Genomic DNA, 14,036 nt, shown 5'->3' on the forward strand with positions numbered 1-14,036 from the left:
AAAGCCAAAAGGAAGCAGTCCACCTTCTACGCCATTGGCTAATAGTTTCCAAAAGCTAGAGGGTGAAGAGCATGGTATGAAGAAGAGGCCGTACTAGGAAACAAAAGATTCAAAAGCTAGCTAGCTAGCCAGCCATCCATGGCTACAAAATCTTCCTGGACAAGAAGCACCGCTCCGTTTCTGTCGAAGACGTTCGATTTGCTAGAAGAAAATGACGGAGGAGATGGTGGTGGGAAGAGAAATATTGTGTCATGGAATGTAGAGGGCACTGGATTTATAGTATGGTCTCCTGATGATTTCTCAGAGCTCTTGTTGCCTAAATATTTCAAGCACAGCAATTTCTCCAGCTTCATTCGCCAGCTTAATACCTATGTGAGTCGCCTTTTCTTTCTATCTCAACAATTTCGGTCTGTTAGACTTGAACTCAAAATTTCATCGGCTAGATTTAGCATTCTATCTTTATACAAATAATACATTTATGGAAAATATATGTATCTTATCGAAGGTTTAGAAAGTTAAGAATGTTATCTTTGGTTATTTCTTATCACTTGATTAAGAACCCAGTATTTCATAGATTAGAGAATAAAATCAGGGTTTGAACCATTTACTGGTCTACTCATTAAAAGATTGCTTGGATTGAGGACGATGGTTTTCTATTTGGTTAGAGTAGGTTGTCCTTCGTGTGAAGTCCAACAGACACATGTGCTTCGCATCATCGATTTGTATTGTTTTAAACTTGAAAATTCGCCACACATGAGAATAAGTATTGAGAGGAACCTTGCTGGTGCTTATAAGAAATTGAACTATTTCTTATATTGCCAATTAGTTCTATAATTGTAACCTAACTTTTCTCCAACTTATACCTCTCCCGGTACAACAGTAGTCAGACAACAAGAAAATATAATTATTGGATAATAAACCAAAAACTTATACCCACTATGAGAAATACCTGGTGTAACTGCAGATTTATCTCATCTTAACATGTTTTCTATAATTCTCATGTTACTTAATTTGACGTAACGTGAGAGAGAAAAAAAAGAGAATTTCTCAGTTTCACACTAGAATTTCCAAAATAAATCCATTTTTACCCATTTTCCTTTTGATCACAGTATTTCCCTGGACCCTTCAACTATTTTAGCTAAGGTAAAATCTTATTGTCCCTTATCTTAATTATTTTCAATCAATTATTTTCAAATCCATGCGCACCCGTCTGTTTGTAGTCTAATTAGCAATCATTAGCAGTTCAATGGCTAAATTTGGTTTTGGAATAAACAAGTCTAATCGTAGTAGGTACCCTTTTATCCTTTTGCAGGAATTTGGCCTCTTCAATTTTGTCTAATACCATCCTCCCAAAACAAAATTGTTTTCTTAGTCCAACGACAAGAATTTTAGGTAAAAGATGTGTATGCTTGGTTTGTGAGCGCTTTTAAAATAGTTAAAAACGTCTTTATTTTTTTTTTTACAATATTTGGTAAAAATAATTAAGCTTTTTCAATTACAATACTATTTTTTAGTACTTTTTGAAGTCTTAAAGAAGCACTTGCGTTCTTGGTGAAAATTTGGTTGTGCTTCTAGTAAAAGAGCTTATGATCATGAACGATGAGCTACATATATCCTAGGTTATTTTTTTATCCCATAATTCGAATGGGTTACAACACACTCAAACCATAGGCTTGGTTTGTGCTTGCTTATGAGCAAAAGTGCTTCCTATAAAAGCAGCCCCAACATTAGTCAGAAGTTTAGCTATTTTAACTTGTGATCCTAACCCTCAAACCCTAAAGCAGGGATTCAAAAAAACATCACGAAAAGAGTGGGAATTTAAGCATGAGAAATTCCAGAAGGGCTGCAGGGAGATGCTAGTGGAGATCACCAGGAAGAAATGCGAACCAAGTGCTTTTCCAGTGTATCTAAAGGCTTCAGAAGAGAGTGGGAGCACAAGCACTGCAGTGGCAGCAGCAGAAGAAAACAACTGCCTGCTATTAATGGAGGAGAATAAGAACCTGAGAAAGCAGAAGTTGGAGCTGCAGGTGCAAATAGCTCAGTTCAAAACACTTGAAAGTAAGCTGTTGGACTGCGTTGCTCAGTGCATGGACGACCATCAGAACAATGTACGATGCTGATGGCACACTACAAATTAGTTTGGGTTTATGGAATCTATGCTGCCCTTCTGCATGCTCTTCTTGGTTTTGGTATCAAGGTTTTGTCAAATTATGAAATAACCATCGAGCTAAGCCGAATTCACGAGAAACTTTTGGGTGTGACCGTGACAATGTTATGTAAAATTACCAACCTAATCATACAACTGTTATTGGACTAACGCGACATTATTTCACTGGACATGTGTCATAATTGAAACGATATCTCTAAACAATTTCATTCGAGTGGACGACCGTTTTAGCCATTTGTATGAATAAAAGAAATTGGCAATTCATCACGAGAATACTAATTGTTGGTGGACAAGTTAAATAACTAAACGGACTTCAAATCAACTTGAGTTAAATAAAAAAACAAATGGTTCTGATTATTTTTATTGTTCGATTAAATAAAGAAAGTTTATCATAATGGGATTCAAAATCAATCTAGAGGGTGGATGTAAGTATTACAGTAAAGAGGATGGATCCATAACACCACATTTTTAACACCATTAAATTCACCCACTATTGAACCTCACATGGTTATTTCTCATAAATATATTTAACTTTTTCTAGGAAAATTATTTACCTTTTCTGCATAAACCCACTAGCCCATATTTAACTAGACCAGCCCAACTACGAGGCCCAATTTCTGAAACATTTTAGCCTTTTTTCTCTAAAAGCCCCCTTCATTTTCATTACTCTGGTTCTTCTCCCCCAACTCCAAAAACCCTAAACTCTAAACCATGGATCCGAAGCTCTTCGCCAAAACCCTAATCCGAAATGCGATGGCGAGCAGGTCCTACTACACGAGCAGGACCAAGAAGCCGACCCAATACAACAAAATCAGTCCGCTCGGAAACCCTAGCCTGAACGTGGTTCCGGAGCTCGACGACTGGGTCTTCAATGGCAACAAGGTCCGAGTTTCGGAGCTTCAGCGCATCATTCACGGCCTCCGCAAGCGGAAACGCTTCTCACAAGCCCTCCAGGTTTTCTCTCTTCCCTTGCAATTTGCGTTATCCCCTGTTTGGTTGCTCAGAAAATGGAAGAAAATTGGAACAAGCATCAAAGTAACTAATATTAGTTAAAGAAAGTGAGTGAGAGTGGGAATTAGGATTTTGGTTGGATAATGTGTTTGTTTGTATTAAAAGTAATTGGAAAGTCCTCTGCTTTTGTAGTAATGTGTTATAGGTTGCAGATTTCGGAGTGGCTGAATCAGAAGGGGATATGCATATTTTCGCCGGTTGAGCATGCCGTGCAGCTGGATTAGATTGGGAAGGTGCGCGGGTTTGTTTCCGCGAAGAATATTTCGATAAGTTGAGGGAGGAAGATAAGAACTTCAAGACTTATGGTGCTCTTTTGAATTGCTATGTCTGGCAGCGCCAAGTGGATAAGTCCCTTGCTCATTTGCGCAAAATGAAGGAGATGGGATTTGTTTCTTCACCTCGAACCTACAACGACATCATGTGTTTGTATACGAATGTTGGCCAGCATGAGAAGGTCCCGTGCGTTCTAGCTGAGATGAAGGAGAACAATATCCCTCCCCGACAACTTCAGCTATAGATTCTGCATCAATTCGTATGGTGTGAGGTCTGATCTTGAAGGAATGGAGAAGGTTTTTAAAGTGATGGAAAGCCAGCCTCACATCGTTGTGGACTGGAACACATATGCTGTCGTTGCCAATTTCTATATAAAAGAAGGCCAAACCGGCAAGGCAATGGATGCTTTAAAGAAGTCAGAAGAGAGGCTGGAAAGCAAAGACGGACTTGGCTACAATCATCTGATTTCGCTCGCGAGTATGGGGAATAAGGGTGAAGTTTTGAGATTATGGGGTGTTGGGAATAGTGCTTGTAAGAGAAGGTGATGGAGGAGTGGGAATTGTCCGGAAACTGTTATGATTTTCGGCTGCCACAAACTCTCGTTATAGGCTACACGGTAAAGGGATTGTATGGGAGAGAAGAAGCTCTGCTTGAAGACTTGATGGAGAAGGGAAAAGCAACCACCGCGAGAAGTTGGGAAATAGTGGCTGCCGGGAATGCAAATAGGAGTGAGACGGAGAAGGCTTTCGAGTGCATGAAGGCGGCTCTCTGTCTGTTTTCCGAGAAACGGTGGAAACCTAACCTTCGAGTTGTGACAACCGTATTGAGTTGGCTTGGTGATGAAGGCAGTGCCGAAGATACGGAAGCTTTTGTTGGGGCGTTGAGTAATGTCATCCCAGTGAACAAGCACATGTATCATGCTTAGGCATGTGTCAGAGAGGGTAAAGAAGTAAGTAGTGTTACGGATCGTATGGAAGCTGATGAAATTGATGTTGATGACGAAGAAACAGAGAACTTCTTTGCCACTAGAGAAAACAAATAACACATCTCCGCAGATTAGAACATCTGTGGAATCTTAGGGCGTGGCGAAAGTTCTGCGAAAACAGATTTTAAGACGGTTTTTGTGGAGTTTCGCGATTAAAAACCCTAACAATTTATGTGAAAAATGCGATTGTTGAGATTTCGTAAGATTTTGCCGAGTGCTGTGAGAAAAATGTTATATGCCATAAAAGCATTCTTACCATTCATCGGACCCTATCAGTTCTTTTAGAATTTTCAAGCTGAGAAACAGAAAATCTATCACACAAGACAACTATTTAGAGCTCCTTCAGAAAATGTTATTAAAATGATTGAAAAGCGTGTTTACTTGTAGAAAAAAATGTTTCTCGATTTCAAAGTATTTTCAGTTTATGCTTCTTGCAGGAAGCATTTAAGTGTTTTTTTTCAAAATTTCCTTGCATGTTTACTAAAAATTGATTCCAAAAGTGTTTTCACAAAAGCCTTTCTAGCGATTTAAAAAGCAATTCCAAACGATCTCTAAATCATTTAAGAAATCTCATTTCCTCCACGGTCTTTTAGTTTTAGCAATTAGATGAACAAATCAACATAAAATTATGGGACAAAATTCAGCCGAAGCATGCAAAACGTCCAAAGGTACCATATGGCAACAACTAAAATTTGAGCAAAAAGCAAAAGCAGCAACCGATAAACTTGATGATCTTGCTTAGAACTATGCCAAATAACCCCAAATTTGCAATCGTCGATTACACAGGAAAACATATGAAAGCGTTTAATAAGACAGCATCTCAAGCAAACTTTTGGAATGTGTACAATGTCAGCAGACACTGCATAACATCAGAATAAAAATTGCTTTGTCGGGATTATTTGATAAAACGAGACAGCGCTTCACTCTGTCAGAGTAGCTTTAAGCTCTCCGTTGCTTTTCAGCTCCATCACGATATCACAACCTCCGATCAGCTCACCTTTGTAATATAGCTGAGGATACGTTGGCCAGTTGGAGAAGACTTTGAGCCCCTGCCTCACATCCTCGTTGGATAAAATATCAAAGGACCCAAAACTCACACCCTCTTCTCTAAGGGCATTCACGACCTTGGAACTAAAACCGCATCTGGGTGCATCGGGTGTGCCCTTGATGAAGACCATCACTGGTGAAGAAGTAATCAATTTCTTTAAACGATCTTCAAGTGTATCTTTCGGAACAATCCCTTTCTCTGCCAAAACCTTCTTGAGCTCACCACTCTTTTGCATCTCCAACACAATATCTGATCCACCAATTAGTTCACCTTTGATGTACAGTTGAGGATAACTGGACCAGTTTGAATAAACCTTAAGCCCTTGACGGACTTCTTCATCAGAGAGAATATCAAAACTCTCAAAGTCCACCTTTTCTTGCACAAGGATATCGACCACCTTTCGGCTGAAACCACACTTGGGTTCATCTGGTTTTCCCTTCATAAACAGCACAACAGGGCTTTTATTAATCAGGCTTTCGAGTCGAGAGTTAAGAGTTTCACTCACACCAGTAGATGCTGAGATTCCACCCTTTCCGCTTCCAGCTTCAGTTACTTTTGCCCCAGTAGAATCAGTAGTATCAATTCCATGGTCTCTGAAAACTTCCTTTAATTCACCACTCTCATGCATTGAAATTGCTATGTCACACCCACCAAGAAGCTCCCCTTTGCAGTAAAGCTGCGGAAATGTTGGCCAGTTAGAATACTTCTTCAATCCCTCCCTGACTTCACTGTCCGAAAGAATATCAAAACTTCCATATTTGACATTCTCTTCCTTCAAAATGTTAACAACTTTTTGGCTGAATCCACATTGGGGCGCCTCAGGGCTACCTTTCATGAAAAGCATGACTGGATTGGAGTCAATCAGCTGCTGCAACCGCCTTTTCAAGGCATCAGCAGGGCCATTTTGCACTTGAGTTTTCACCTGGGAAGAACCATTTTCTCTTGCTAACTCTTGGACTGTTTCGAGTATGGTCGGTCCAGCAGCCATCCCAAGGCTTGCAGGAGCAGCAGGTTCTCCAGGGTTAATTGATCCCGCAATCCTAGCAACTTTATTGGCCAAACTGGATGGATCTGCGCCTTCTAATGTATCGGCAACCTTTCCATCCTGACAAATGAAAACACAAACAGAAAATGACCATGAGAAGAAAAACACACAGAATTAATTACTAAAGCTCATTAACAGCATTCATATGGGATTATCTCAGTAAATTCAAACTTTACACGCTTTATCACTTATCCAATTAGAAGTATCACTATATTGCATGTGACAACTAAGTTTGCACTACTTCATCTTCCAAACTCATGAGTCATAAATCATCCTGCGACAAATAACTTGAAAGTAGTAGGCCTGGTTATCTTGACAGAGCACGGCTCACGTCGAAGTATAACAAACCAAATCACCATCCAAAATTCTCTCACATCTAGTAATTCTTCGGGGCGGATAGCCATTCAAATTGATAAGGTGTAACATAAGGCTTCTTTTAATATCTGATATTCACATCGCAATCCATGTTACCATCCTCAGATCCTAGTCCTTCTCCAGTCACACACACTAACAAAGTGTTCCAATTGAACTTCTACCACCCTCTCTCAAATTTTGAGTTTGGCATCATAAACGGAGCGTATTAATACTTAATTCTATTTAGAAACAATCATACCGCCGCTATTATCCTATAATTAACAATAACAATAAACCCCTAACTCAATTGTAAACCACCTGCCACCAGATGCAAATTAAATACCCCACCACATTCACACAACCTGATTAACCAAATGTAAAACCTGTTTTCGCATTCGAAATTGAACAACCTAATCATGCTTATTCAAAAATCACACAGGCAGCATCACAATCACCAAGAAAACACGTATAAACCAATAAGCATACCTTCACAAAGGCGAAAAACGGCACAGCAGAAACCGAATAGGCCTCGGATATCTCCGGCTGTTCCTCAGCTTCAACCTACAAGTTTACAACCAAAAGTAGATTAAAATTTAAATTAAGAAATACACACACACACACACACACACAAAGCAGAAAAAGCAAAAACCTTTAGAGCAGAGGATAAAACGTTACCCTTAAGAAATGGGCGTGAGGGAAATCGGTGGACAGATGGGCGAAAACCTCGTCCATGTGCTTGGAAGCTTCACACCACGACGCCCAGAAGTGCAGAACCACCGGCGCGCCGCCGTGAACCAAGCTATCGAGCTCCTTCTTCGACTGCACATCCTTCACTGAGCCACCCATCGAGAATGGAGTCTGCTGAATTCGGAAACCCCAAAACCAAAAGCGCGAGAGAGAGAGTGTGTGTGAGGGTTTTGAAGCTGCTTATTATATCAGAGCAGAATGACCATGGGCTTTTGCGAGCGTATTCTTTCAGCTGACGAATCGTGGAGGTATGCGATGGATCATCTCTCGCCGTTGATTTCTCTTGGGATTGATTCCTCTATCGTGTAGGTGTGAGTCCTATCCTCACGATATTGCTTGGTGAGTTTGGAAAAGGGAATTGGATCCTCTCCTCAGCAGGAGATTAGGATCCTCCTGACTCGTTAACACAGGTTGTTAGATTTTGATCCAACGGCTACAAACAGAGAGTTTCTCTAAAAGTTTTAATAATTGTAGTTGTTGGATCAAAATCCAACGGTCCATGTTAGTGGGTCAGGAGGATCCTGATCTTCTGCTCAGGAGAGGATCCAATTCTTGGAAAAGGATCCTCTCCAGATCCTCTTTGTGGGGATTCAGATGATCAATCAATCGCGTTCGTTTATCTTATATCGTACGGTTATAAATTATTTTGAATTTAAAATTAAATATAAATATTACTTAACAAAAACTGATCGCACATTGTACAATAAACGGACACGGTTGATTGATCTCCAGATTCCACAAAGAGGATCCAGAGAGTATCCTCATCCAGTGAGTTTTAGTTGGGCATGTGCCTCCGCTAACTCTACTGTAGGGGTGCAACCTAAGTTGGATCAACTTGAATTCGATTGTGTCTAACTCAATTTAATAACCCTCTTAAACTCAACCCGACCTCAATTAAATCTTTTATTAGGTTGAGTTGTGTTGATTTAATGTCTTGCCCATCCATGTCAATCTAAATCTAACTCAATTTCGAGCAAAATTTGCCCATGCACATACTACCAATCTCACTTCATATTATTATATCATATATATATTTTGGAATAACTATACTTGAAGCTTGTTATCGGGTTTTTATGGATAAAGAATGATAGCGTTATTTTTACTTTTTTTATTTTTTGTTGTTGTTGAAGTTTTGGTATACGTTTTGTAATTTAATTTCAACTTTGCAAGTTTGAACATTAGAAATAATCTCTAAGTTGTTTGCTTTTAACTTTTGTATGGATGGATGTATAAATGAAATTTTAATTAATTTTAAATTATTTTTAGAGCGTCTGATAGGTGACGATAGAAAACATTTTCTTGCAATGCTTGAATCTTGACACGTTATGTTATCGAATTGTAAATATAAACGATGCATTTGGTTAATTATTACTTTAATGCATGGCTTAAATTCACAATCTAACAAGATAAAAGAACATTACCCGTGTGAGTAAATCTGAAACATTCAATCCAAGATTTCAAACAAAAGATAAAATAAAAGTTTAGTCCCAAGCCAATACATTGCAAATGCCTCTTCTTTTTTCTTTGGTAATTGGAGATTTTCACTGCTCAAAAGAAAGTATACATCATCAGTTCCAGCTCCTTTCAAAATCTTAATCACATTTCGCAAAATTTTGTTACTTTCTCCTCCAACGATTTGGTCGTCGATCATCCCTAAATCTCAATCTCATAAGCACCTTTTCGAGAAAGCACTTGAATTCATTTCTTTGTGAGAAATGTTAATTGCTTTCGATTAACACTGTCTAATTGGATTAGTATTGTTCCAGCATTTTCTCCTTCGGTCCACTTAATCGATTCTTCCTCCAGTAGCTTCAGAACCTGTGTCAATTCGAAATACAAAAGTCAAATAATGAAGCATTTGCTAAACAGATGCAGCAAATAATTATGAATCAGTCTTACCAATGATCGTCTTCGAGATCCTTTTGAGATATCTTCCTCTTTTGTATCGCATATGACCTTAAGATGCTTGATTGCTGACTCGAAGATAAGAGACGATTTCAAAAAACATAAAAAGAAGCTAAAAGAAAAATAGGAACACAAGAACAATTACTTACATGAGATACCAGAAAATGAGGAAATTTGACACTTCAAAAGACGTATTGCCTCCTTGGCACTGCGTTCTTGCAAGTCAAGCACTATTTCACCTTGAGTCTCAACATTTCTGACAAGTAACAAAATAAACGAAAAAAAGAAGATAATAATTAGCATTTCTGACAAGGAATACAAAGCAACAGATGACAGAACTTTTGAGAAAATGGATTCTAACCTAGTTTTCAGAATCACTTCATTCGACTCATCCTCTGCTTCACGCGCCTTTTTGAGGAAAAAATGTCCCTGCGGTAGCACAATAGAAGTCATAAATTAATTTTCTCGACGCAAAAAAAATTACTAATGAGGGGGTTGTTCTACACTTGAAAATTTGATATCTTATACTTTTAGCTTAGATGCATGAGCAGGTCAGGTTCTGTATCAAACTACGCCTCGTTCAATTTTTGAAGCACAGTCACAAGATGCTGTCATTCTTTGTTACAGAATCTAGTTCTTTTTCTTTTATTTGTATGAAAAAAATACAAATCATATCCAATCACTTCATAACATAAAGATGGAAACCTTACTTGTTCTAGAAGTTTGTAAGCTCGATCATGATCCTCCTTAGCAAACGCGGCTACAGCCTAACAAACGAAATGATATCCTTACTCAATAGTGTGTAAAAATTTAAGGCTACTAAGAGACACCACCCTCCATGTTTTATATATCAAACAATTGCACATAAGATAAGCCATAAAAAGATACATACAGCCTGGTAATAGTCCTTCATTGTACTCCGATACTCCTTCACAGATCTACGGAGAACCTGGTAGCTATCTTCGTCATCTGCATCTGTAGTTCTAGCACACTTTAATTATAAAGGAAAATACAAGCATAAAATGAATTTGACAGACAAATTGACACGAGCAACACACATGGAAATTAGCTACGGCCTCAATATGTCTTTTGGATTAATCTGGATTTCATAGGAATTGAATAAATTCTTAAGGGCACCATTCCCTCCACAAAGGATATTAGGGAAATGAAGTTTCTCCCATATATAGAAAAGGGTGCATACCATCCTCGCCATGATGATGTTGATACACAACAGCTGACTTGTACTCTGAAATGAAATCGTTCGGAGGTTCAGCAACTAGTTGTCCATATGCTCCATATCCACTCCCTGACTTTATTGTTCTTCTTGGTCTCTCCACTGGTCTCTCCTCGGTTCTCTCGGAAGCACAAAACAGAGAAGCCAGAATATCCTTCTCGAGATCATTTCTCTCCTTTTGCTGTCCAGTAAATTCTGCTCCGTTTGTATTTGAAGCACTATCTCTGTTACTGCATGAGACGAGTACAGACAAATCAGAGTGGTTGTTATAATGAACTAGGAACTAATGAACTATAACTAAAGTATTGAAAATGCATACACTTCGGTGGAGTTTTTGGAATTTCTGTCGGATGATACTTCATATTTCAGTGACAAATCTGCAGACTGGACAATAATCTCAAATAAGACGGAAAGGGAGATAAATACCAAAGTACAATTTACTAAGCATGCTGAACCGATTTCATGGACTAGATCTTACAGTACCTAAAACCTAAATGCTACACAAAATGAGCCACCCTGTCCATCAAAACTATGACAAAGCAATAAAGACATTTTTACTTTCAAATATTGATTACAACAGCTGCACAAAACTGCATGAGTACATCCACTTACATGAAGTGTGAGCTCTCTTCGTCTTTACCTCCTTATATGAAGTTAAGAAATCCAAAAGCTTAAACAAATTATATTATAATTGAATTAACTTTTCTGAAGAACTGATTGGAATGTACATTAGTGATGCAGCTTGACATGTTATTGTTTAGAAATCAGAAGGCACACAAATCCCGTTTTGGAAGTGTTACTAACCTTCTCACTGGATTTTCTGACAAGTTCGTTCCTTTTCTCGGAAGTTGATGCTGGCAGATTAATCAGTTTTTCCATGCTCTGAATGGTATTAAAAGGAATTGTATAACATCAGCAAATGGGAAAATTATTTTACACATACATCATATAGTAACGAAAAGGCTACGACAGTTGTAAAGAAACTGCCCTTCAGGTTTCGAGAAGTAAAAAGCGTTTAGTGTACCTTTTCCATATCATATCTACAACTATCTGCATATTCCAAATAAACCAGGATTAGCGTTCATACATTAAGGTCATTGAACAACCAACGCTTAAATACAACACTAACATCCATCAATTGGATCCAAAGTAGTCATCTTAAATCTACAACCATCAAACAGATTGCAATCAAAACTTTCAACACTCAGTTCATGCAGTAAGTCTTTCTTTTAATTACGGTATAAGGATCATACATTGCCCCAACTTAATCATTTTCTTACTTTTACTCTCGTCTTCCTTCTCTAAACCAACTCACTCTTGCCCTCTACACTTCAATGTTCTTTCTTCCCACTCTTCACTCCCAACTCCGATAACCATGAGTGTGTACGATACTTCAAGTGAGTGAGTGAGAGCGTTTAACTGTAAAAGCATTATATCATCTCCATTCGAGAAATCCAACACAAGCGAATTCATCAAAACTAATAAACCACATTATGCTAGAGAAAATCCAAATCATCCTTAACAATTTCAACAACCATGTCATACTCGTAAAGACTAACCTTCATGTAAATTTACAAACCAAAGAACAAGACAAACTGAAAATCTCAAAACAGAACAATAAGGATCGAACTTTACCAAGAACTTGCCGAATCTGATCCCTCTCTAGCTTGAACCCAACTCCAAGCATACTGAACAGAAAATCCTCGATGCCCTGGTGGAGCCGTTCATCCCTTGAGGAACTAGACTCATCGTTTTCGACCCAAATTCCCGACATCGGCAACACACTGGAGTCCAGCTTCATGGGCTTGGTTGCTTCATTAGACCCATTTGCCGGCGCCGGAGCCGTTTCCTTCACATACTGCTTCCCAATAATGCTCGAAACGCTACCAACCGAAACCGGCCGATATTTCGGCTTTGAAGCTCTGGGATTCCCATTCCCGTTCCTATTCCCATTCCCATTTTCTTGATACGGCGGCTTCTTATAGATACTATTGACAGGTAATCCGGAAGTTTCTCCGCCATTGGGTGCAGAGGTAGCCAGAGCTTCGGCGGCGTTGTCAGCATTCTTCCCCGCCTTGCAATACGCAGAAGTGATTTGATCGAGAGAAAACGCAGCCCCAAACACCTCCAGCAAACCCCTCAGCGCCATATCGTCAGCCAGACTCGACGCGCCGTTCGAACCAGAGGCCTCCATTTTCCCAGAAACTCGACGTAACACAAAAATGGATTCTGGGGAAGACGAAGAGACTGATTAGAACAACAGAGGTGGATTCTTCCCTAAACAAAATTCTGGGTTTGAATCAGGAATGCGAAACAATCAACCCCATTTGAACGAAATTTTAAAATTCATAAGAATTAATCGGAATTTCGGACTCGTAGACTCAAAGTTTGAAGCTTTTGGTACTCAAAGACGCTGTTGTTTTCTTCTTTTTTCAAAAATCCAACAGCAGTGATAATATTGAATTGAATGGTTTGAACAAAATCTGAATGCGAGTGAAGTTATGAGGGTGAGTGGATTGAGAATATTTTGTATAAAATAAAAAAAATAGAGAATAAAGTAAACGAGAAAAACAAAAACAAAGAAACAGAAGAAAGCAGCATGCTTTTGGCGCCTTCGCTGTTTGCTTACTCGCTTTCTCCCTTCCAAAGCACGTTCCTTCCGATGGAAGTTGTTGAGGAACTCCCAAAGACACTGAATTTTTTGGCCCACTGAGTGATTGAGATTGAGTGGTCAAGTCTCAGAGTTTAAGTACTGATTGGTGATTGCCTACCTGGTTAATTACCAACCAAATATACATGGATTTGATCGTCTAAATTGTGTGATATTAGGGTGAGTCGTTCATGCACGCGTAAGTGATGTGGCCGTTGATATATATGGATTTACATGCATCAATGGGTGAAAGTGACTTAATGGAGACTATACCAAACTGTTTTGATAAATTAGTTTCTTGTTTGATATTAAATTGAGAGAATGTTTGGTATGTTTATTAATTTTTTATATCTAAGTTGATACCTGATACCAAATCAAGAAATATAAGAAGATTTATATGTATGTTATGTCATTTGGTTGACGAGAGATTTTTTAATATTTTTGGAACACAACGTAGTACACCACGTGTCATAATATTATAACACGTGGTATACCGTATTATGTTTCAAGTACACATAAAAGTTTATACCGCGGATGTTTTCTTTGAAGACTATATTAGTTATGACTCATTCTAGTATCTAATGCAGCAATAGTATTAGTATTATAGAAATAAAACA

General features: G+C 38.6%; 3 protein-coding genes and 1 pseudogene across 3 annotated transcripts; 2 read left to right on the top strand and 2 right to left on the bottom strand.

The window, feature by feature from the left end:
- LOC137727512 (heat stress transcription factor B-2a-like) lies at positions 1 to 2,294 on the top strand. Its single transcript, XM_068466361.1, has 2 exons — positions 1 to 372; positions 1,785 to 2,294. The coding sequence occupies exons 1-2, from the start codon at positions 139 to 141 to the stop codon at positions 2,118 to 2,120; spliced, it is 570 nt and encodes a 189-aa protein (XP_068322462.1). The 5' UTR covers positions 1 to 138; the 3' UTR covers positions 2,121 to 2,294.
- Positions 2,295 to 2,862: 568 nt separating this feature from the next.
- LOC137730182 (pentatricopeptide repeat-containing protein At4g21705, mitochondrial-like) lies at positions 2,863 to 4,698 on the top strand (annotated as a pseudogene).
- Positions 4,699 to 5,161: 463 nt separating this feature from the next.
- On the bottom strand, positions 5,162 to 7,935 carry LOC137727785 (monothiol glutaredoxin-S17-like). Its single transcript, XM_068466600.1, has 3 exons — positions 7,559 to 7,935; positions 7,370 to 7,444; positions 5,162 to 6,589 (listed from the first exon to the last, which is right to left on the bottom strand). The coding sequence occupies exons 1-3, from the start codon at positions 7,727 to 7,729 to the stop codon at positions 5,357 to 5,359; spliced, it is 1,479 nt and encodes a 492-aa protein (XP_068322701.1). The 5' UTR covers positions 7,730 to 7,935; the 3' UTR covers positions 5,162 to 5,356.
- A 1,094-nt stretch (positions 7,936 to 9,029) lies between these two features.
- Positions 9,030 to 13,391, bottom strand: LOC137729846 (putative nuclear RNA export factor SDE5). The gene is made up of 11 exons (XM_068468890.1): positions 12,405 to 13,391; positions 11,794 to 11,819; positions 11,574 to 11,651; positions 11,089 to 11,153; positions 10,737 to 10,999; positions 10,428 to 10,510; positions 10,246 to 10,302; positions 9,897 to 9,964; positions 9,685 to 9,791; positions 9,530 to 9,603; positions 9,030 to 9,448 (listed from the first exon to the last, which is right to left on the bottom strand). Exons 1-11 carry the CDS (start codon positions 12,961 to 12,963, stop codon positions 9,329 to 9,331), a joined length of 1,500 nt encoding a protein of 499 aa, XP_068324991.1. The 5' UTR covers positions 12,964 to 13,391; the 3' UTR covers positions 9,030 to 9,328.
- Between the last annotated feature and the right edge of the window lie 645 nt (positions 13,392 to 14,036).

The sequence above is a fragment of the Pyrus communis genome, chromosome 3, assembly GCF_963583255.1.
Source record: "Pyrus communis chromosome 3, drPyrComm1.1, whole genome shotgun sequence".
In the NCBI taxonomy this organism is placed as follows: Eukaryota; Viridiplantae; Streptophyta; class Magnoliopsida; order Rosales; family Rosaceae; genus Pyrus; species Pyrus communis.

Coding starts and splice junctions, on each gene's coding strand:
- LOC137727512 (XM_068466361.1), top strand. CDS start 139: ATGGCTACAAAATCTTCCTGGACAAGAAGCACCGCTCCGTTTCTGTCG. Junction 373..1,784: donor TTCGCCAGCTTAATACCTAT/GTGAGTCGCCTT, acceptor ACCCTAAAGCAG/GGATTCAAAAAAACATCACG.
- LOC137727785 (XM_068466600.1), bottom strand. CDS start 7,729: ATGGGTGGCTCAGTGAAGGATGTGCAGTCGAAGAAGGAGCTCGATAGC. Junction 7,445..7,558: donor CTCACGCCCATTTCTTAAGG/GTAACGTTTTAT, acceptor GTAAACTTGTAG/GTTGAAGCTGAGGAACAGCC. Junction 6,590..7,369: donor CGTTTTTCGCCTTTGTGAAG/GTATGCTTATTG, acceptor TTCATTTGTCAG/GATGGAAAGGTTGCCGATAC.
- LOC137729846 (XM_068468890.1), bottom strand. CDS start 12,963: ATGGAGGCCTCTGGTTCGAACGGCGCGTCGAGTCTGGCTGACGATATG. Junction 10,511..10,736: donor ACATCATCATGGCGAGGATG/GTATGCACCCTT, acceptor CTAGAACTACAG/ATGCAGATGACGAAGATAGC. Junction 9,449..9,529: donor GATCTCGAAGACGATCATTG/GTAAGACTGATT, acceptor GAATTGACACAG/GTTCTGAAGCTACTGGAGGA.